This window comes from Lagopus leucura, unplaced genomic scaffold, assembly GCF_019238085.1.
Source record: "Lagopus leucura isolate 7727_CA_CO unplaced genomic scaffold, USGS_WTPT01 Super-Scaffold_100008, whole genome shotgun sequence".
Lineage (NCBI taxonomy): Eukaryota > Metazoa > Chordata > Aves > Galliformes > Phasianidae > Lagopus > Lagopus leucura.
The window spans coordinates 6,104,560-6,126,655 of record NW_024962265.1 but is presented as its reverse complement, the minus strand read 5'-3'; the positions used below and the strand labels follow the sequence as shown (position 1 = coordinate 6,126,655).

At 43.1% G+C, this 22,096-nt stretch overlaps 1 protein-coding gene across 2 annotated transcripts in view; it reads left to right on the top strand.

The window, feature by feature from the left end:
• The first annotated feature begins 6,619 nt into the window (after positions 1–6,619).
• The window catches only part of BEND7 (BEN domain containing 7), a 46,276-nt gene continuing 30,799 nt past the window's right edge, over positions 6,620–22,096 (top strand). For both annotated transcript variants that reach the window (XM_042872338.1, XM_042872337.1), the window contains exons 1-3: positions 6,620–6,904; positions 10,607–10,690; positions 21,292–21,591. In XM_042872338.1, coding sequence (XP_042728272.1) covers positions 6,844–6,904; positions 10,607–10,690; positions 21,292–21,591 — 445 coding nt within the window. In that variant the 5' untranslated portion in view covers positions 6,620–6,843. The remainder of the gene's footprint in view (positions 6,905–10,606; positions 10,691–21,291; positions 21,592–22,096) is intronic.

Here is a 22,096-nt window from a genome sequence, read left to right as displayed (position 1 = left end):
ACTGCCAAACAGCTTTTGGTGGATGGTAGAAAATCTCATAAAACATCTGGTTTTCTTCTATTTTTGTGTGAATAGAAGATAGATCTTTGAGTGTATTATATTTTAAAGTTTGAGTCCTTTAGTTTCTATCCAAACCAGGTAAGACATCTCTGTGTTGTTACTAAATGATCAAACCTCAGTGCTGTCAGTTTGATCCCTGCAGGATTTGTCCATCTCTGACAAAATACCCAATCCAGTACACCAGCTGCCTCAGTAGAGAGGTCAAGGACTGAAAGGTGACGGAGTCTTCAATATTTACACATCTTTGAAGGTAAATCCAGGGGGAGCCATTCTAATGAAAATGCTGCTGCATACATCTCACTGATGAATAAAAGCATCATTCTCTGATGTTGTCAGTCTTCAGTCTGACACAGATATTAAATTCACATTAAAAAGTGCATGTGTGAGTAGATTTTGAACCACACTGTGCCTTGCAATAAAACTTGATTTTTTTGGACTGCTTTTCAGCAGGCAGGTAGTTATAAACACGTCTTCAACTATTTTCCCCACCTGAAAAGCAAGTACTATTTGAAAACATTTAGGGAAATTGAACACCTTAGTAGGAGCTGCAGCAAATTTTCTTGAATTTATTTTAGCTTACATCAGTATTCTGAGCTACAAGGATTAGAATGTAGCAGAGAGACTCTCGTTGGGAGCGGGGATTGAAGGAGCCGAGGCAGAAGCCTTGCAAGTTGACAGGGATGCTAATATAGCTGCTGCGGAAGTGTGGAGAGCAGATCAGAGCAGCTGGGTGGGCTGATAGAGGGGATCAGGGCAGCCCAGAGGAGCAGTAAGAGGATCCAAATAAGTGGATTAGTAGCATACCAAAGCCCACATTACTTTTAGTTTGCAAACTCCCATTGATTTCAGTGCATGTGCATTTAGTAATGTGTGTGTGGCAGGAGAAATGGAGGAGGATCAAGGCAAAATCAAGACACTGAGAGCATCTCTCCGTGGCAAGCTGAAAACAGTAAGAAGGCTGAGCTAGGGAGGCACAGCATGATGTCCCCACATCAGTCTCAGTCAGGACCTAGAGGAGGACAACTGTAGTCGGGGCTCCTGCAGCCTGCAGCCTCAAGGAGCTGACTAACATTTCTAAATGCTAGTGTTCCTTCAGCTGATTCTGCATTTGTTTTCTCTCTGTACCTCCAGTGTCTGTCTCTTTCCAGAGCTGCAGTCTTGCATCTGTCTTCAGCTGCAATGAGAGAAGCAAACAGGCGCATAAATGTAGGTATGATCAGCAGCACAGCTCTCTCTGAACTCTTTCTAGAAGATGACTTGTTGGGCTGCAGGACTCAGTTCTGAGCTTGCCACAGCTTGTGCCTGCAGTACTCTTCAGTGATGGGACCCTCAGCCTAGCTATGCTCAGCCTCTCACCATTAACACTGACTCTGAACTACCCAAGCTTAAATGTGCCCTTTCCTACAGTGCCAGCCGGAATCTATACTTCATAGACGGAGTCTCTTCATCTCTTCAGACAGAGTTGGTAGTGATGCAGAGAGACATCCAGACTTTGCCAAGATTTCTAAGCGCTTTTATTCTTTATATAGCACCAAAATTTCACAAAGTTCCTGGCAAAATAATGAGCCTTGCTCACACTGCCCTCAGTTATCTTGAAGCATCCTAGGATTTAAGTGACAAGTAGAGCAAAATTTGCACAGCTTATGATTTCTGCACGTTGTGGAGAAGCACAGAATTGCTATGGGCACATTTTTCCATTCTTCCACATTAGCTTTCATGAAAAGTTATTGAGACATTTTCCTCTTTGTTATCCATTCAAACATGGCTTGGATACCTTGGTCCCACTAATCCCAGAATTCCAATTTGAAAACAGACCTAGTCTACAGAAGAGTTAGTAGAGAATCATAGGATTACAGAATCATAGAGTGGCCGAGGTTGGAAGGGATCTTAAAGATCATCTGGTTCCAAACTCCTGCCATTGGCAGAGTTGCAATCTTAATATTAATTATTTTACAAGTATTCAGTCAAAATGGATGGCTGTCAGACTTTGACTTTTAGACTACAATGCCCTTCTTTGCAATTTTACACCAAGGTCCATGTAGAATGATGGAAGGAAAAGTCTAGCTTTACAGTAGAAATTGATTTTGCAGCCTGATACAGAAGTATACAGAGGGTTTGTAACACACACACAAAGAACACTTTGTACATAGGCTCAGTTATATTCCTTATTGTTGAACCAGTTCTGGAATGCTTTAGTCTGCCTGGGCTGGCAAACAAATAAAAATATTGCTCTGTCCTGTAGCTTTTTCTTTTAAATTTATGTGAGGAAGATTAATGAGCAAGAGAACAGACAAAAAATTGTTTCAAAATAGTGTCCCAAAGGAAAGCAGAGTGAGAATAGAGGCATGCTAAGATGTCAAATACTTGAAATGTTACAAGGGAACTTACTGGGGACCAGAAAACAAGTTAAACTACTCTTCTATGCATCAGACTTCATCACGGCATCCAGAAACCTACTTCTGTATTGACCCAGATATGCTGATACTGAAAGCCCCCCAGAAGGGAAGGTTAGCAGTAAGACAGTGTGACATCAAGATGAGTTAATTACTTTAGACTGGAAGGTGAGAAATAGTACTGCCTACACATTTTACATGACCACAAAAACATCACTGGAAACCTGCAAGGGAAAATTGCTACTGCAGTTCATAAAATCTTCAACAATATTCATTAAACATAACTAACTGGAATAGCTAACCTATTAACCTGTCACCTATGCAACTCCTGATCTCTAATTTGCCTCTTCACTCTCCTCCTGCTTTCTAATGCCACTTTGAATTTCCTCAAATTCCAAAAGGAGTAGAAATCACGTCAAAAATAGGACAGCCAGCAGATTCTTTCTGCTCCTCTTGACCTTACGTTGATTCCTTGACATGGAAAGTAAAACCTCAAATCAAATCATCAAGTTTTTAACAATTTTTTCTGTACAGTTTTTTCATCTGAAAAGTTGAAAGATCTCTTCAGAGGGCTGTAATGTTCTCCTCAGTTCTAGGATTCTTCAGTCATTTTTGTCCTATACAATCCCATTCTATGAGTAAAAGTCATTGCAACTGACTGCATGCACCTGTGCTGCAGAGGAGGCTGGAATCAAAGGAATAGTTTAGGACATCCTGATGCAAAGGAACACTGCTGTTGTGAAATATTGCTGAATAATTATGTTTAATTGGTTAGTTCTTGATCTACATGTAAAATAAATTAGTAATTACACAAAGCAGATTATTGTCAGAAAAAAACTAGGATCAGTCAGAATGAGGAGGGGATGTTTTGAAAGTAACAATAAAATCGTAACTAGGAAATTGCCAGGGATAATCAGGATGACTTGAAATATGTTGCAAGATAAAGCCTTTATTTAGTTAGCTAATTTCGTGGCATTTTGAAATACACATTACTCAATGGCTGATCTGATTGAGGAAATACTGTGTGACTATTCTTGAGCATGTGTAAAAGTGTGCTGAATTTTTCGTATTTTCTCCAGGAAAAAAAAGAACTATGGTTTCTTTACATAATGATAATAATCCAATATTAAGAGATTAAATGAAATAAAAGATGAACCTAACAGCTGACTGAACTGTCCTTTGGATCTGGTACGCTTTATCGTAAGTCTCTCTGCACCACAGAGGTGCAGCCAACTAGCTGGAGTGACACAAAGTAGCAAGGAATTAAGGCAACTTTGTTTCTCCAGCTACAATAATGTTAGAATCAGCTAGATCGGGTTGCTCAGAGCCCCGTCCAGCCTGACCTTGAATGTCCTCAGGGACAGAGAATCCATCTTCACTCTGGGCAATCTGTGCCAATGCTTCACTACCCTTACCATAAAAAAATACATTGGAACAGTGGCCCATAGCAAGCAGTCTCAGTCTAGTTGTAGATTACCAGCCCCAGAACACCCCCAAAAGAGGCTTGCAACTTACTGCAGATGGAGACTACAGGAGCTTTTGAGTCCTTGAAGTATTCTTTTCTACTTCATGGCTGAGCAACATTAGCAGTACAGGATGGAACAGTTGTTTTGCAGCTACTGGATCCTCCTACACATTCTGTGGATAACTAGAAGGCTTTGACCTAAAGTCACCTTGTCCTAGTTTCTAATTCACTTTTATGCAGATGTGATTGCAGGATCACAGCCTTGGTATCCAATCTGGCTAATACTTTCATAAATGAACACCACGAGATTTACTGATCCGAGTAATCTTAATTGGGCTTGTTTGCAGGAGAAGCTCATTCGGCATGCAGCAAAGAGGGAATCTCTCAACAGACACACAAGAAGCAAAATGAGAAATACTAAGGAAGAAGGGGGTGTGCTACCTTGTACAACGTTGCTTGAAACTCCAGCGTCAAGCATTCAGACTAAAACATCGTTTTGAGTTGTGGATGTTCCTTTAAGCAAAAAAATCTAATGCAGAAGAGGAAGAACTAAAAAGAAAAAAACAACAGTTGATAAAGTACTTTTTTTTTTTTTCATAGTTTACATCCCAAAATGCTTCACAAAATTGAATAAGGAAGGAAAAAAGAACTTTTTATTTTAGTAGCACATTCCAATGGTGAATGCAGGATAAGGCCCAGCACGTGAGCTGGACAGTTCATGAAGGCCTTACGTTCCATAAAATTCTCCTAATGTCCCAATACGGATGAGAGTCAAAAACCACGTTTCAGCAGTGCTTTAAGTCTGATAAATAAAGTTAGCAGTTAGCGGACAGGAATCAGCAGATTGTTTGAGACAAAATATATATATATATTTGTACACAAAATTCAGGCGCAGTGCTTCTTGATCTCCGATCTGACTTCACTGCGCTCTCCCAGAGATTAATTGGACCCATATAATTTAGCAAACAGCATCTGACATCCAACTACCTTTGCTGCTTCAGCATTCACCCAAAAATATGTAAGGCAGGATTTTAAATAGTACGTTAGCCCAGTTTCCTCTTACAAAGTCTTACAGCAAAGTTTAGGAAAATTCCAAAAGTAGCATATTGATTGCCTCTGGGATTTTCCACTTAGCAATTTAATAGAAAATTACACCCTTACCCAATCTGCGAGGTTTCCATAACCTCCCTCATGAATTTAATTTTCCAGAGTCTAATAAATTTTTACCATTAGGCATATTTTCTGATATTGCTTCACCATTAAGCCCATTTCCTGATCTTGCTTTTTTGGAACTGTGGATACTCTCCATGCGGTGTTTGGACAGCACCTTCCACAGGTGAGTTCAGGTCTGTGTTTACAAGCACTGCTACGATACAAATAATATTGCTAATGATCGTTATTGTTACTATTAACTAGTATTAACATTCACATTTGTTTTCCTCTGAGCAATTTTCTAACCCCAAGCGATGGGGTCAGTCAATACAACTGGAGCCAGTGGAATTCTCCTGGGCTCCCTGATTAGACCAAGAGATTGGCTTCTGCTCAAGTGTGCCCATGTAGCTATCTATCACTTACTCCTCTCCTTGTCACGACAGCCTGGCCGCATTTAAAACACAAGATGAAGACTGGAAGCTGTGTTTTGGTTAGCTGTAAGAGTCTGAGTGCTCTGTAGGCATGCTTTACTGTGAAAACTATAGCTGTACCAGAAATGCACATAGTGTAATGTAAGTGAAATAAGTGAGCCATAAGCATGGCTGGAAGCATCAGCTGGTGGATAAAGCACTAAGTTTGGCTGTGTCTGAATCATCCATATGGCTGCGCTGACCTACTGGGTGATGGTCTGAGGGCTGGCAGGTGCTTCTGCGGAGGACTGGGACTTCTGTTATGGGATGTCATGTTTAACTACTGAGTGTGAATGCCAGTGTCAGGGCTCAGCGCACTCCTCACCGCACTGCAATGCCAACAGGCACATAGCTGTAACGAGCTCGTGGGCTCCAGCCCAGCCCTGCTCCTGGGGTACATAAGCTGGATTTTGCCCAACTTGCACAGCAACAACTTCGACCACCACAGAGTTCACAGGCTGGGATCGCCTCCTATCACCCCGAAAGTTGCCCACCGGCCCTGAGCGAGCGGCGGGCCCGGGGCAGGCCCTCAGGGAGCCCCGAGGCGGCGCAGGCCGCGCCGAGGGCCGCCGCTCCGTCGCAGCAGCCGGGCACCTTTTGCCCGCGGGCAGCCGGGGCCGCGACGCCGAGCCGCGGCCCTCAGCTCGGAGGGAGCGGCGGGGCGAGAAGCGGCGGCGGCGGCAGAGGGAGCCAGCAAGCGGCTGTGTGCAGGGGCGGGCGGGAGGCGGGGGACACAAAATGGCGCTGCCCTCTCGGCCCCTCTCCCTCCGGCCACCCTCCGGCCCCACGGGGCCCGGCCAGCCGCGGGGCCAACAGCCTCCCCGGCCTGGCGCGAGGCGGCGGGCGGGCGGGCCGGCTCGGCGGCGGGCGGCGGCCTGCGGAAACCGGCGGGGCCCGCTCGGCGGGGCGCGCCGCCTTCCCCCAGCAGGTGGCAGCGGGGTCCCGGTGCCGGCGGCGGCAGAGCCATTGCGGGCCGCGCACCCGGCGGGGGAGGCGGCGGCGCCGCTGGCCGGCATCGCCCCGGGCTCCCCCCCGCCGCCGCACCCCGCTTCCCCTCAAAGTTTGGGGCGGCCTGGGCGGGCGGGCGGCGCCGCGGGGAGGCGGGGGGGCCGGAGCGAACTTGTCCCGAATCCCTTTATTTGCAGTTGGAGCCGAAAGCTTCCCGGGCTGCGTTTATTTTGCTGATTAAAAAGACGGACCTTGGTCCTGCGGCTCCCCGCCGCGCGGCCGCCCTCCTTGCTCCCCTCGTCCCCTTTTCCTCCCTCCTTTCTTCCTCCTCCTCCTCCTCCTTCCCGCCCGCACCATGGAGTTTACGGAGAGGAAGAGAAGCAGGAAATCCCAAAGCTTTAAACTGATCAACGAAGGTAAAGTGGCGGCGGGGAGGGGGCGGCTTTGTGCCGTCGGTCTGTCTGTTTGTTTGTGCCTGGAGAGGACTTTTGCATAAACGGGGCCGGGTTTGGGATCGGGCTGTTATGAAATGTGCGTGCTCCTTTCCCTTCAGCTCGGCTGTGTCTCCTCGTATTTATTATTTAACTCTGGAATCAACTCTCCCAAGCGTTGCAGCTCTGCTCTTCTTTATTTCGTCGTGTTTTTACCTCCCTTTTCTCTGGTAAAATACGTATGTGTGTGTGTGTGTGTGTTCTGCGTTCTTCAAAAGGGAGAAAATAACAACAACAAGAAAAAGCCACCCCCAAAGGTGGACGTGTTTTGTTTCTTTCCAAGGAGATCTACCGAATAAAGTTGGATCGCGTTTCATTGCAAATCTTCCTTGTAGGGGGGAAAGGTGAAATGGAGAATTTGGCGAAATGACACTTGGACAGCACCGGAGCTCTTTAGTATTCAACTCCTGTGGGTTTGTTGTATGTGTGTTTTCCTCCTCTACACACGTATTTCAAAGCGAAGCCCCACAGAGGTGGCTTGATTAAAATCCACGCAGCTAATTAATTGTCCGTGGGTGAGGAGGAATTGCTGGCATGCAACTTGTTCGCTTGGTGCGTCTTTGCTTTTCAGGGGGAAAAAAAAAAAAAAAAAAAAAAAAAAGACTATTTTAAAAGAGATCCCTGGGAAAATATTTTGGATTCATGTCGGGAAAGAAACGCAGCTCTCTCATTCAGTCCTCTGTGTGTTTTTGTGTGTTGTTTTTTTTTTTTCCTCTCAAAGCTACAGCTGCTGGAAGTCATTTTAACAGGTGGACTTCCAGCCCCAGGGTTGGTGTTGGCTGAGTATGCTGTGCTGCTCCAGCTGATTGCCTCTTTTGTCCTCATTGATTTGGTGGGAGAATTTTTATTTTTCCCCTATTTTTTTTTTCCCTTTCTTGAAGTCTTGAGCTGAAATATCTGGCAGAAATGCTGCTTGTGTGTGTCGTGCATGCCAAGTTCAGGGCAGGTGACTGCTTTGGGATAATGTCATGCTTAGGGATGAATGGGGGGTGACTTTTGGTACTTGCTGAACTGGGGGTGAGGTCTTTTAAAGGAGTGTGGCAAAATCAGATGAGAAGAAAGGAAATGTGAAGGTGGAAATGAGCTCGCTTGAAACAACTGCTTTAACTCTAGGAGGGTCTGGAGCACTGCACATGCTGCTGCTCAAAATAGAAGAACAATGACTGGTCAGACTTGTCTGAAATTCATTGGAGGTTCTGTAAACATCAGCAGAGCCACCGGAGGGGTTCATTTCTATCAGGAATAGGTTTGGTTTGTGGGCTTTCTCAGCATCAGATGTTCTGAGGCAGTTTGTGCAGTGCTGGAAAGTGAAACGCGCAGGCGAACAAAACTGAAATTGAAGCCTTGGTTTTATTTCTCTCCTGAAAGTGCTGTAAAAAGAACATGTGCTCTGTCACAAATGTATTAATAGCGTGCAAATTCTCTGTTCTAGCAGGATTAAATATTCCTCAATGTGTAAGGTGATCTGTTTAACTTTGTTTTAATTGGATAAATTCATTTACGGTGGTTAATTATTAGCAGTTCTTACTTTATCTGGGGTCTGGTTTTGGATGTAGAAATTCAAGTAGAAAGGCATGCTGAAAAAAGCACATCCTGGAGAAATGTGTTCACACTTTGAGGGTGGAGGGCATAAACATCACATTTTGTATGTGAGTCTGTTCTCACATACCCTTCTTCTATCACAGTTGATTATGAAGATAATTATGGATAAATAGTTGTCTCTTGTAATTGGCCTTTGCCTCTTGCTGGAGTCGCTCAGTAATGTCACAGTTTAGTGTTTACTGTTGTGAAATTGATGTGGATTTCACAGCGCCTGGACTGTGACACGAGGCATAAGAAGGAAACCAAAGAGAAAATGGGATGCTGGAGCGGTCTGTTTGTAACACAGTCTGTTAATAACCCTTGCATATGAGGTGCTTAGTCTGTCCCCAGAAGCTTCAGAGCACCTGATCAGTGTGATGAGCAGTGAGCAGCTTGAGAGGGAGTGCACCTCTGGGGTGCAAAGCAGTGACTTCCAGGCTGCAGCTGCAGGGCAGAAGAGGACGGTGCCCAGCTGGACACACAGGGAAGTGCTAGAGGAGAAACCACGTGTAAGCTGTATGTCTGAGGTGTACAGATGTGTAAGTCATCTAATTCTGAGTTCCTATGTGTGTGCTCTGAGCAGAACTTGCAAATAAGAAAATTTGAAGAAAAGCTAGCGGGCTCTGAGTGCAGTCTGCATAAATTCTATACTTACAGCCTTTACTTCCTCAATACTGCAGCTCTTTTTTCACCTTTACCCCATACATGTCAGACAGCCCATACACTTTTCTCCCTCTGCGTGGTTCAGAAAACCCCAACACTACTTACTTGGTTAGCACCTCACTGCTGACTTCAGTATGTTCCTTTCTTTACCTTTTTTTTCCCCCAAACTTGCTGACATGTCTTTCTTTTGTGGTGCTGCATTATACTTGATTCTGGTTTACTTACTGGGCTGTTCCTCCTTTTGAGCCATCAAGACAGTCACACTATGCAAACAAACAGCATGTAACAAAAAAATGTTTGACTTGTTGGAGACCTTTAGAATTCTGTAGCTGATTGTTTCACCAGAAAGGCAGGTGTGTTCCTCTTCAGAGGAGGAGCTGCTGGTTCTGCCCTTCCTTTTTCTCGTGCCTTTTAATTGAATCCCTCCAAATGCTCTTCCAGGAGTTAATCCCCACCTCACTTTTTGTGAGGCAGGTAAACGTAAGAGCTGGTTTTCAGAGGGGCTAACAGAGTGTTGGGAGGGCTTCAGCTCTACAGGGCTTGGTGATGAGGCAGCTATTTCAAGACACTGAATATATTGTTCAGTCTTGAGTGACTTGCCTAAGGACAAAGTGCGTGCGGGTAGCAGTCAGAAATAGAATCCAGGAGAGTTGCCCTTAGATAGATAGATAGATAGATAGATAGATAGACATATGTTTTTTGCTTGTAATTACGATTCTTTCTGTATACACATGTAAACAAAGCTGTTTTTACTGCACGCATGCTGATGATTACAATGGAGACCCTCACAGCAAAATATTCCTTTGAAATACATTTAATTTTTTTGTGTGTGTATCCTGTAACACCTCTGAATATAAGATGCTAATATGCATTTTTTAGGGTCGTAGTGGACATTAGTTTCTGAGCCTCCTTTCCTCAGAATTCAGAGGCTGTTGACATCGGGATATGGCTGAAAGGTGCACCTCTGATGTATATTGCTGATTTTCTTATTGAGGTGAAGTTTGGAAGTTTTCCTGGTTTCTAGGAAGGTGGAGTTTTCACTGTATATCTCCTTTCTGTCTGTAAAGCAAGAAGCTAGATAATTGGCATCTGGTGGGATAATTTGCTGTGAAAATGAACACAGTAATTTAGGACAGGCATAGCTGTTCCCTGAAATCTGTGAAATATTTTATCTGAGCTCTCCAGTGCGAACAAAGTTGTTTTTATTTTTATTTTTTTTAGGAGGTGCTGATACAAAGTACATTTTCTGTGGTTAATTTGATGTACACGAAATAAACTGTAGATATATTGATAAATTATGCAGTAAAACTGTAGCAATGTGTTCAGTGTTCATTTTTTCCAGATCACTTGAGTTCTAATTTTTTTTATTGTTTTTCATTCCAGATTACCATCATGAGATATATAAGATCTCTGACTACAGCAATGATGTTAATGGGGAGACCAAAGAAACACAACCCATTTCTTTAGGTATGTGCTCGTGTTGATTAATTTCAGAGCAACGTAGTGTGGCCATTTGCAATTAGGGAGGAAAAAAAAATCTCTGTGCAAGCACAGGAAGTGCCTGCCATTGTTTAATATGACATTCTTTTCAAGACCCTTTTATTCTCCGAATTGCCAATATATCCTTTATTAATGCTGCTAAAAGTTGTAATTTCAGACGTAAATGTTTATTAGTGTCTACACACAGTGCTAATTATCACTCAGTCAGAGAGCCAGATGCTGACTCTGCAGTTTTGCAGCTCTGTGCTCACCCCATTTACATTGCATATTCGCTGGCATGCTTCACTGGCAGTAGTTTGTGTAATTGGGGTATTACATCTTTGACATCTGGATAACAGAAATTCAATTTCCAGGAAGCTGCTATTTGTTTGGTTTTGCTTCTGCCTTGGGTGGGATAGAGGATTAATGTGCTGTCTTAATGTAATGTCCTTTCACCTCTGTAGGCTGCTTGCTAATCCTGCCATGGGAAAATTAAATTAAATCAACAGTTAAAAATGTGTAAAGAAAACTGAGAAGTAATATATAGTCTGCAGCAAGATGTATAGTACAGCATGATAGGACTAGTTATCTGTGAGCCTTTATTTTTCCTGCCTGTGTGCTTCTTATCCTCCATAACTCTTCTGCTGTAGAAGGTGTCTTCCTGCTTCCAGACCCCCTCTATCCCATCAGGACCTCTTCTGGATGCTGAACCTCTTTGTGAAAGGACAGTGAGCAAAATTCAGAGGAATCAGAGCAAAGCTTTGAACTGCAATAATTACTCTTACCATACAAAGGAAACTCTTGGTCGCTGTGCTCAGGCTTTGGACAAAGCAGACGCCTTCAGAGCAAGAAATTTGGGGCTGTCTGACTCTCCTTAGCTGCAATGCAAGCCTGAACATTTTTTTAGGGTGATTTAAGGTTTCTGCAGTCTGTGTGTGTTGCCCCCTAGAGTCAGTGAGAAGCGCTGGTCCTGAGCATGTGAAGCAGCACCTGAAGTTGAGCTGCGGCTAGAATGCCTTTGTCTCCTTAATTCACTGTGCCATCTGCTCTTCTAGAGGTCAGCAGCAAACAGAGAAAAGAGGGACATCCTGGACAGTGTGGAATCTTGTGATGGTTAGAATATTTACTCAGGGATGAGAGCAGTGTTAAATTTCCTTCTTAGCTTCTCACCATTTGAATTTTGAGCAAATATTACTTCCCTACACTCACTTCCAGGGAGAAGTGTGAAGATGGCCACTAAACTTTGTTTGGATTCTGTGCTGTGTGTTTTCGGTGTGGTCTTATTTACTTTGAATGCTTTTTCTTCAACCGTAAGCCATGAAGAAGCTTTGGCAGGAGTTAGGCATCTAGCTGTTAAAGCCAGCAGACTTCTAAGAATGTACAGGAGTTGGTGCTGACATTGGTGCCACAAGTCAGACCAAGTGATTTGGTTTAGTTGCATCCTCTCCTGAGTATTTGTTAATCTTCTCAGGACAGTCTTGTTTGGTTGAAGGTGTTGAAGCCCAGAATAGCAGTTCTGGAGCCTACCTTCAGCTGCTATGAAAAGAAGGTACTTATTTTCTAGAGATGTCCTGAGTTTTCACTTTCCATTGATTTGACACAACTTATAGCTGTGCAGGATTTGTGAACTGAGAGCTCACTTGGCTTTCTCTGCTTTGTCCTCAGTAGCTTACATTGGCGTCCACTTTTATCTGGATTCTTAATGACAAAGGCAGTGTCATGAGATGCGGACAAAGCAGTGGCAGGAACTGAACTCAGCTGAAAGTGCTTAAATTCTGAGCTCCCACCTTTACAGAGGAGAACTGAGGTGGCTGGATGTGGCATTCCAGTTTTTCTTCCAAAAATTCTGCGTTGCATGGGATAATTTTTCATTCTCTTCCAGGGAAGATGGGAGAATGATGCCTTCCCAAGCTTGGTGTGCAGCCTAATAACCACTAAGGTTGGAAAGACCACTAAGGTCATCCAGTCCAGCCATTGGCCCACCATGCCCACTAAACCATGTCTCTCAGTGCCACATCTTCCCTTTCTTTGAACACCTCCAGGGATTGTGACTCTACCACCTCCCTGGGCAGCCTGTTGCAGTACCTTACCACTCTTTCTGAGAATAAATAAAGACAAGTCTCAAGTTATAATCCCTGCTTCACTTAATTTTGAAGATTTATGCCAAAAATCAACCTGGAAGTGTATCCACACAAGTGCTCTGCTGTTGCTTTACAGTCAAGTTTGTTCTCTGGTGGAGGTGTTTTAACTGATCCATGAGATGACTACAGCTGTTGAGGCCTCAATATGATGCAGCCTTTAGTATGTAAATGGCTGTTAAAATATGTCACTGAAACTATTCACTGCAGAAAAGGGGAAATGTTAATGTCATTTTACAAATGAAGCAGTGAAGCTTTCTGGGATGTAATGTGCATGTTTCAGTTGTGTGCTCAAGAGATGTGCCCATGAGAAGAGGGGAGATTCTAAGGTAAATCACAGAATTGTAAGGGTTGGAAGGGAGCTGGAGATATCACTGAGTCCAACTCCCTGCAAAGCAAGCTCCTACAGCAGGCTGCACAGGTGGGCATCCAGATGGGCCTTGAGTATCTCCAGGGAAAGAGACTCCACAACCTCCCTGAGCAGCCTGTTCCAGTGCTCCATCGCCCTTACTGTGAAGAAGTTCCTTTACATACTGGTGTGGAACTTCCTTTGTTCCAGTTTATGGCCATTTCCCCTTGTCCTGTCCCCACAGGCTGCTGAAAAGAGGTTAGCTTTTTCCTTTTGACTCCCATACGGATGAGTAAGTTGAAGAATTCTGTTTGTCTGGAAAGCTGCATTGAACCTAGATGGTACTTTTTTTTGCACACACGTGGAAAAGATGGCTTTGTGTAAATGGGGCTGTGAATTAGAGGGAGCTTGGGCTCAAGAGCAGAGTGGAGCTCGAAGCAACTTCTGTTGGCTACATGAGTGTTAAGCTCAACTACTTTTAAATGGAGCCTGGTTAGCTTATGAAGTTTAAGCTTCCATGCGTGATGCAGAAGCTGTTTGTGGGTGATGTGGTAACCTGTCATCTTTTCTGATCCCTTGCTCTGTTAAGATGATAAATGAGAATTTGCATCGTTCTGAGCAAAGGATGCACAGCCTCTGCAAAATTTGGGATCAATATATTGCTACTGTGTTTTGTAGACAAGGACTGCCATCTTTTATGTTTTGAAGGGAGGGTTTATTTGTCTGAAATCAGGAGAGTGCTCGGTCTGAAAAGAAGGAGGCAGCCCAGAGTGAAGTGCTTAAACCTTGGATATGATGGAGATTTAAGACAGACCTGTTTTCAGCTTTAACCAGTGATCAGCATCAGCGTTCTATCAGACTTGGAGATACTGACCCATGAGGGGACATGTTCTATGGACAGCCCTGGTTAAAGGTGGCTTGTCTGTGATTATCTTTTGCATATACCACATTGGATAGGGTTTTTGTTGTTGGTTTGTTGGTTGTTTTTTTTTTTTTTTCTTTTCAGTCATAATATTTTATTATCAACACAAAAAGAAACGGAAATATAATATACCTCCAGGCTGAATGTTTTTACAATGCTTTCAACTTGAAATTCAGGCTCTATGTTTGAAAGGTTAATGTAGAAAACTAATTATATTATCCTGGTAACCAAATGTGTGATGAGACATTTGTCTGTGTAATTAACAGTGAAGAACTTTTATAGTTTCATAAAATTGAATGCTACACACAGTGTGCTTGGAGCATTTGTTTTGGAGAGATGTCCAAAGCAGAGATGTTTATGACTGATATAAAGTGAAACTGAAATGTGCTGTAATGCAGGTGTCTGTGCATTTTACAGCATTTCACATTGTTGAAATGGAAGGCAGCAGATTAATAACTTGACTGTGTCATGATAAAATAAAGAATGTGTTCTTGGAGCAGGGAAATGATGCATAAGTTACTCACTAATTCCAAGAATTTATTCTGTCCTAGAAATAATATTCTTTGCAATTTATTCGTAGAGGAAGAAGTTGACTTCACTGTGAAGTTCCTTGGTACTTTTAATAGAATTATATCCCAAGTATGATTGTTGCAATAATTGCTTCTGTAATTAAGACTGCACAAAAGATCATTTGAACATATATAAAATAAACTAACCTTACAGAGCATTTCCCTTTGGGGTTGAAGTGTGATCTTGACCTAGGATATTTCCAAGAAGAAGTTGGTGCACGTCTGTTATTATTATTTTTAATTATACAACCCCAGTGGTATATAAATGCTCACTTGTAGCTTCATGAGATCTGATCTACCTGATACAGCTTGGCATGGAGTTTGCAACTTCTGCTTTGGATCTTGCTGGGCACTGCTGAAACAGTTGGACCAAACAACTGTTCAGAAGAGTTATTTTGTTGAGGTACTTCTTGGGTCACTCCTGATTCATCCCCCAGCAGAGCATAATGCCCGAAATTCTGAATGGTCCCGGGCTCTGACCCTTGGCTTTGATTCCGTGGATCAGTTTGCATATACTGATGTTTGGGATGTTTACTGGGGGGATGTTTATTAACCCCCTGGGCCTTTCAGCAGGTGCAGGTATCAGTAAACCCCCGTGTTTCATGCTTAGGTTTGGAGTGGGGTGAGGTCTAATTTCAGGGTGCTTCCCTTTACCTGAAGATACAGTGCGGTGCTTTGTGTGATGGCATGAAGAGAAGTGCTTCTAAATGACATTTTAGAGCAGTGGTAAGATGCCTTAACTAGGATTTCTTAACTATCTCTCTGTCTGCTAGGGGTAGTGAAAGTCTCCATCTCATAACTCACATTCCTTGCCTGTCCCCTGACTGCATTTGTGACAGCTGCTCTCCCTGTTGACTTGGGTCTTAAGATTTTAATTTAAAAAGCGTGTTGTTGCCTGTGCTGCTTCACTGTAGGCTCTTACATGCCAGCTTACATGGGGATCACTTCTTTGACAAGTGTGCACTTCTCCAATCAGGTTGGCTACCATTGCCCAATTCACGTTATCCACAGAGCAGTCACAACAACTTTCCATTTGATTTTGGAAACCTTTGATCTGATAAGGAAGCATGCACGTGGCTCCTCTGTTTTCTCTGTGCTGAACATCACCATTTTCAGTTTCAGGAGTAAGATAATTGCAGCAAAAAGAGCTGTTTGAAAGCTGGAATTTGATACGGATGTAGTTTTGCTGAGAAGGGCTGCCTAACTTTCTCCTAGGCTAAGTGTTGTTCTCTAAGGAGCCATTTGAATACCATGTGATACTCACAGCAGTGCTTTGGTCACTGCAGGCTGTGCACCGAAGGCGTGTGCCTCCCCCATTCCCTGCAGGGCTCTGAATTAGCCCTCACAAGTTCTTCAGATGCGGGCAGCTGAATTTTGCTGGCCCTGCTCCAGGCAGAGCGGCATTCAAGCGGTGCCTAACAAACTGGCATTTAATATGTTTGATTATATAACCTGCATGCTCTGTTGCAATTAGTTCTGAGCTCTTGAAACTTCCATATGCGCCGCCTTGTTCTTTTCCCTCACCTCTGAAGCCCTGTTTCATTACAAGCCAGGCACATACTGTCAGCTCACATGTGTTTGTCTAGCAGCCTCTTGCTGCTTTTCTTACCCTCAGTGATTTCTGGACTCGTTCACAGTTTGACACGAGGGTGGCGGTCTCTGAGCTACAACATTCCTTCCGTGGGCAGCCTGATATGTAGCCAAGGAAGGAAGTTTTCCTTAGGAGTTGTTTGCCAGAATACAGGATAAAATCTGACTTTTTATGAGGTCGACCAGTCATGAATATTTCCCAAAACATTTATCATAAGTGCTAAAAAAAAAAAAAAGAAAGAAAGAAATGAACTTCAAAATATTGAAATCCTCGAGCCAAGAGTGTTTGTTGTTTGTGTATGTCAGAGGGGAAAAAAGATGTTATACAGCCTATCGGCCAACCTTCGCTCCACTCATTCATACATCCAGTTCAGAAGATGTACATTAATTACATATTTGGTTACCACTGTTTTTTTGCTGGAATATAATTAATGTTTTAACATATGGGTGTGCTTGCATGCCATTTTGTCACTGTAGGTTGCACTTTGATAGTATTTGGCAAGTTATTTGGAAAACTGTGATCTGTTTGTAGGCATTTAGCCATATTTGTGTATTAAGTTTAATATGCGTAATAGTGGAAAATGTTCAGAAATATAGGAGCAAGAACTGAATTAATGAATTATCAATGATACTTTACTAACTAAGGTTGTTAACAGTTCTGTTAACGGATGTCAGTCATTACTAGGACACTTGTTTCAGATTTGTGCATTTGAAATCTGGAGCTTTCAAAGCAGTACGCTTTAGCATTGCGCGTACTTTCAGTAAGGCAAGTGATTGAATTTAATTTAGGGGAAGATTACTTTTTATGAATAATTGATTTGGAATTTATGAAAAGATTTTTGTCTTTTGTTGTTTTATAAAATCAGAATCAGGCCATCTGAAAAAAAGTTTGTATTTAGAGGGCCATCAGAGAAATGACTATAATAGTAACTTCTTACAGAAATTGCTAATTCATTTCTGTTACTAATATGTTCACCTGTAAGTTCCTAAACAGGGCTGTAATTTGCCACACTTATCTATTTTGAGCAATACTTAGCAAATGAACTCATTGCTTTGAAATAAAACCAAAGGGATTATTATGGACAATCTAAATAGCAAAACCTTGGCCTTCAGTCTCCTGGTAGGAGGCCTTCCCACCTCCCCAGGAGTGCTGAGGAATCCTCAGTGTGCCCCCATGTGGCTTCCAGAAGAAGGCTGGAAAACACACCAGCATGATGGAAAAGTCCCAAAGAAGGAAGAGACATGGAATTTTGGCTTATGGGCTGGGCTGCATACTCCAAACACTGTTCCTCCCAGTCCTTGCTGCAGTCTCAGGAGGCTTTTGCAGATGGGTGATACAATTATTTTTTTTTTCAGTGCTTTGGTATCCTGATCAGCATTTGGAAAGGAGGGCTGGCTTTTAGAGTCATAGAATAGCTTGGGTTGGAAGGGACCTTAAACCCCACCCAGCTCCAGCCCATGCTGTGGGCTGGCTGCCCCTCACCATCTCAGGCTGTCCAGGGCCCATCCAACCTGGCCTTGAACATCTCCGTGGATGGAGCATCCACAACTTCTCTGGGCAGCAGCACCAGTGCCTCCACTCTGAGTAAAGAATTTTCTTCTAATATCTAATCTAAATCTCTCTGCTTTTAGTTTAAAACCTCTTCCCTAGGATGTAGCAGTTTGAGCTTTGTTTTTTTCTTGGCACCTGAGGTTCCTTTTTTTTTTATTATTTTTTAAACTTATGTTGTTGTTATCTGTGAATATGATTAGCAGTGGAATTGCTGGTAGCAGAATGCTGTCATTGGGCTCAAGCTAGCAGGCAGGTGAGATAGAATCATAGAATCCTTAGAGGTGGATGGGACATCTGAGAGCCATTTAGTCCAACTGTCCTGCAGTGAACAGGGACACCACAGCTAGATCAGGTTGCCCAGGGCCTGATCCAGCCTGGCCTTGGAAGTCTCCAGGGACAGGGCATCAACCACATCTCTGAGCAACCTGAGTGCCTCACCACCCTCACTGTAAAAGACTTTTAACTTACATCCAACCTGAATCTCCTCTCTTTGAGCTTGAAGCCATTTCCCCTTGTTCTGTCACAACAGACCCTGCTAAAGAGTCTGTCCCCTTCTTTCATGTCGGTCCCCTTTAGATACTTGAAAGGCCACTCTTAGGTCACCTCACAGCCTTCTCTTCTCCAGGCTGAACAGCCCCAGCTCTCTCAGCCTGTCCTCATAGGAGAGGTGTTCCATTCAGTGGATCATTTTTGGCTCTCCTCTGGTTGCACTCCAACAGGTCCACATCCCTCCTGTACTGAGGACTCCCCATCTGAACGCAGTACTCCAGGTGAAGCTTCACCAGCACAGAGCAGAGGGGCAGGATCATCTCTCTCACGCTGCTGGCCACACTTCTTGTGATGCATCCCAGGATACAGTTGGCTTTCTGGGCTGTGAGGGCACATTGCTGGCTCATGTCCAGCTTCCTATCCACCAGTACCCCCAAGTCCTTTTCAGCAGGGCTGTGCTCAATTCTTTCATCTCCCAGCTTGTATTGGTAATGGGAGAGTGAGAAGTTAAATCTGTTTCAATGACAGCATGTGCACTGAGGCAGATGGTTTTGGGAAGGCTGCTGCAGTAGCTGGGCAGTTACAAAATAAAAACCACAAAAAGATGGAGAAGTCATAACTGGGTGGCATGAGTGAATGGGTTGTTGTAAACTTGAGTGCTACAGGCTTTGCCTAATATTCAATATTATGTTTTCAAGGACCTTCCTTCCAGTGAGAAGACATTTTTGGGAGGAGAAAATGCAGTTCATAAATGGGAAGTCTCCCCATTTAAAGTAGGGATCCAAGAGATCTAAATGCAAAGATATACTTAACCTGAGCTTCCAGCAAGTTCTTTGTTTGTTGTGATATGTATGCAGGTTTTTTTCTGTTTGGAGACAAATGGCATGTGTTCATGTCATTATAGAGGAAGACCTCTATAAAAAGAAACATGTGACCTGAATCAAGGCAGAATAGGCTCAATTAATATTTTATGTAATTGGGTAAGGGAAATTTAATCTTTCAGACAATGAGTCACCTGACCAGCAATGGTGCATACAGTCACTAAACCCAATAGAAGAAAGTGAGTGGGAATTCTTTTTGATCCTACCTACATGTTGCCATTGAAGGCCAGTGGGGATTGCTAACATAAAGCTCTGGGAGAGCTTTAAAGAAGGGAGTGATGGTAAGGGATTTTATGGGAGCATTTGGAACTCGGAGTGGCTGGGAAGGGCAGCCCTCAGCTTAGAGCCAGGAGTGAACTGTAACTGTGATCCCATGGTGCTCCGTGGCCTCTCATTTCCCATTGAGGCTGGGAAGTGAAACAGTGAACCCCTGGCTGGCTTGAGTCCAACGAGTGTCATTTGTTAATTGAATCATACACACACATAAATCTGCAGACAAAACAGCAAAATACACGTCCTGTGGAACTTCCCTGCAGATGGCTTTTTCTCAGTGCTTCAGCTGGAGCAAAGACAGCATTCTAGTATCTCTGCATGGGGCTGACAGCTATTTTCGAAGTTCAGACCAGAAGCTTTCCTGAAAGCCACCCACTTTTCCTGCTGTGGTTGGGGTGGGTTAGAGCCAGCTGGTTCTGTGCCAAGCGGAACCAGGGTGTCGGGTCAAGTGGGAGCTGCACTGATTCAGCACAGGCGAGCTCTGACCGTACGGCTCGCTTAGAGGCCCTGTCAGCAGCTCCCTCTCTGGGTGCTACGTGTCCCTGGGCATGCTGAGCTTGGCCAAAGTGTGCTGCTGCTTTTTTGACCCCTAACCGGCTTAGCCAGCTATCTGAGCATATGCCTAAGTTTAGGCAAGCGAATGGCACTGTTGAACTGATGAAATAGTTGACGTGCCAGGCATTAGCACGCTTTCATGTGTTTTGTTGTTGTACTGGAGCCGGTGCATGCTGTGGTTTGGATTTTGGAGAGTTTTGTTTTTATTTCTCCTGAAATTTTCTATTTTTCCTAAAAATCAGTTTATCTGGGGAAGTGGGAATGCAGATTGGTTTGGGGATACCAAGTATTACTGTACCAAGTACACTGTGTAGGAAGAGTCGATCCATCAGTTTCTTGATCTTTGTTATTCCATTTGCTTAAGATGTTTGATTTTTCTATTACCATTAAAAAAGAGAAGCTTCCTATTTCAGCAGTGGTTATGAACACCTCCTTATTACTAGTGAAATGTAATGTATGCTTTTATGAGCAAAATAGCTACTATCTACTCAAAACATGTATATTCATTGTGCGATCAGCAGTTTCCTACATAAAACTAATACTTAAATGGAGCCAGGCGTATTAAAGTATGTAATTGTTATTATTTAAATGTCCTGGATTTATTTGAAACAGACACATTTTTCTTGTATGCGTTTTCATTTTGTGCCCATAATCTACATTTTGAAGACATCCAGCAGTTAGGCTGTGTACAGTTATACGTTATTAGCTGCTTTTTAATTTATTCCTGTATAATCTGGCAATATTCTGTGAAGTAAGGAACTGATCCTGTTTATTAAGATCAATAGATGCAGTGTTACACTCTGTGTATGTGTGTTGCGATTACTTTGTGTTTTTTTCTTTGTAGGATCTATTCTTAAGCATATAGCAAACTGATACATAAAGGTCTGATTCCTTAGGCTGTACTCAGAAAATATTCAGTGATGTCAATGCCTGAATAGGATCAGTCTCTTAAAAGGATAGAGTATTTGAAACTGCTCTAGCTATTATTATTTCCTTCTGCAGAAAAATAATCTTGCTCATCAAAGCTTTAGAAATGGCATGAAGAAAGCCAAGTTCAGCAGGTCTTTTAACCGTGCAAGATCTCAACCATTGCTGTGTTAAAGCGTAGCCCAGGACGTACCCACTGCTGTTCAACCGTGTCTTTCTCTTTTTTTATTTATTTACTTTTGTACTCCAGCAGCTAGAAACGTACTGGCATCTAAAATCACTAATCTCAACCCATTACCGTTTTTGCTAATTTACAGTGATAACTGTGGCTCTGTTTTCATTAGGAGATGAAAGCCGGGAAATTAAAAAACAAATTACAGGGATGAGAAGATTACTGAATGACAGCGCTGGAAGAATCTATCAGCGAGTTGGCAAAGAAGGAGAAAAACTGAAGGAGGAGCCCCAGGATTTAGACTTAGCCTGGGCCCAGCGCCTGGATCCCCCTGAGGAGTCTGAGGAGAGCCTTCATCCTTGTGAGAGCGACGCATGGAATGAATTATCACCCCAAGATAATCATTTTTCAGGGCAATATGGAACTCGATCCAAAACGTTCCAAAATCAGACACGAACCATGGCATCCAATGGTATGATCTAAACTAGATACTAAGAATAGTGCTTTTTTTTTTTCTTTTCCCTTGTGCTGCACTAAGTTTCTGCCTTTGTTCCGATGATTTATGATACCGCTGCACTGAAATCAGTTGTAGTTCAGAGTCAACAAAATGGGCACATAGTTATCACTTTGAAAAGGTGTGAAAGTGGGCATAGTGCTTTTTGCTACCATCTGTCTTAGGTTTTAAAACGGATTCCTGGTGATAGGACAAAATTACTCAATTCTGTTATATAGGCTTAATTTCTTTACAGTACTTCTTAAAACAGCTTTGGCCATTGTTATTATATTCATACCTAATTAAATGTCAAATTCTACCACTCCTCTTTGCAATGAGTAATGTAGCATTGTTGTGACACTTCTCGTGGAGCAGGATTCTAGTTCACTGTCATAAGCTGATGGAATCAGGCTTACAACTCTTTGCTGAATTTAAGGTACAAAATCCCAGTGTAGCTACAGGGTCTTATTCTGATAGCATCACT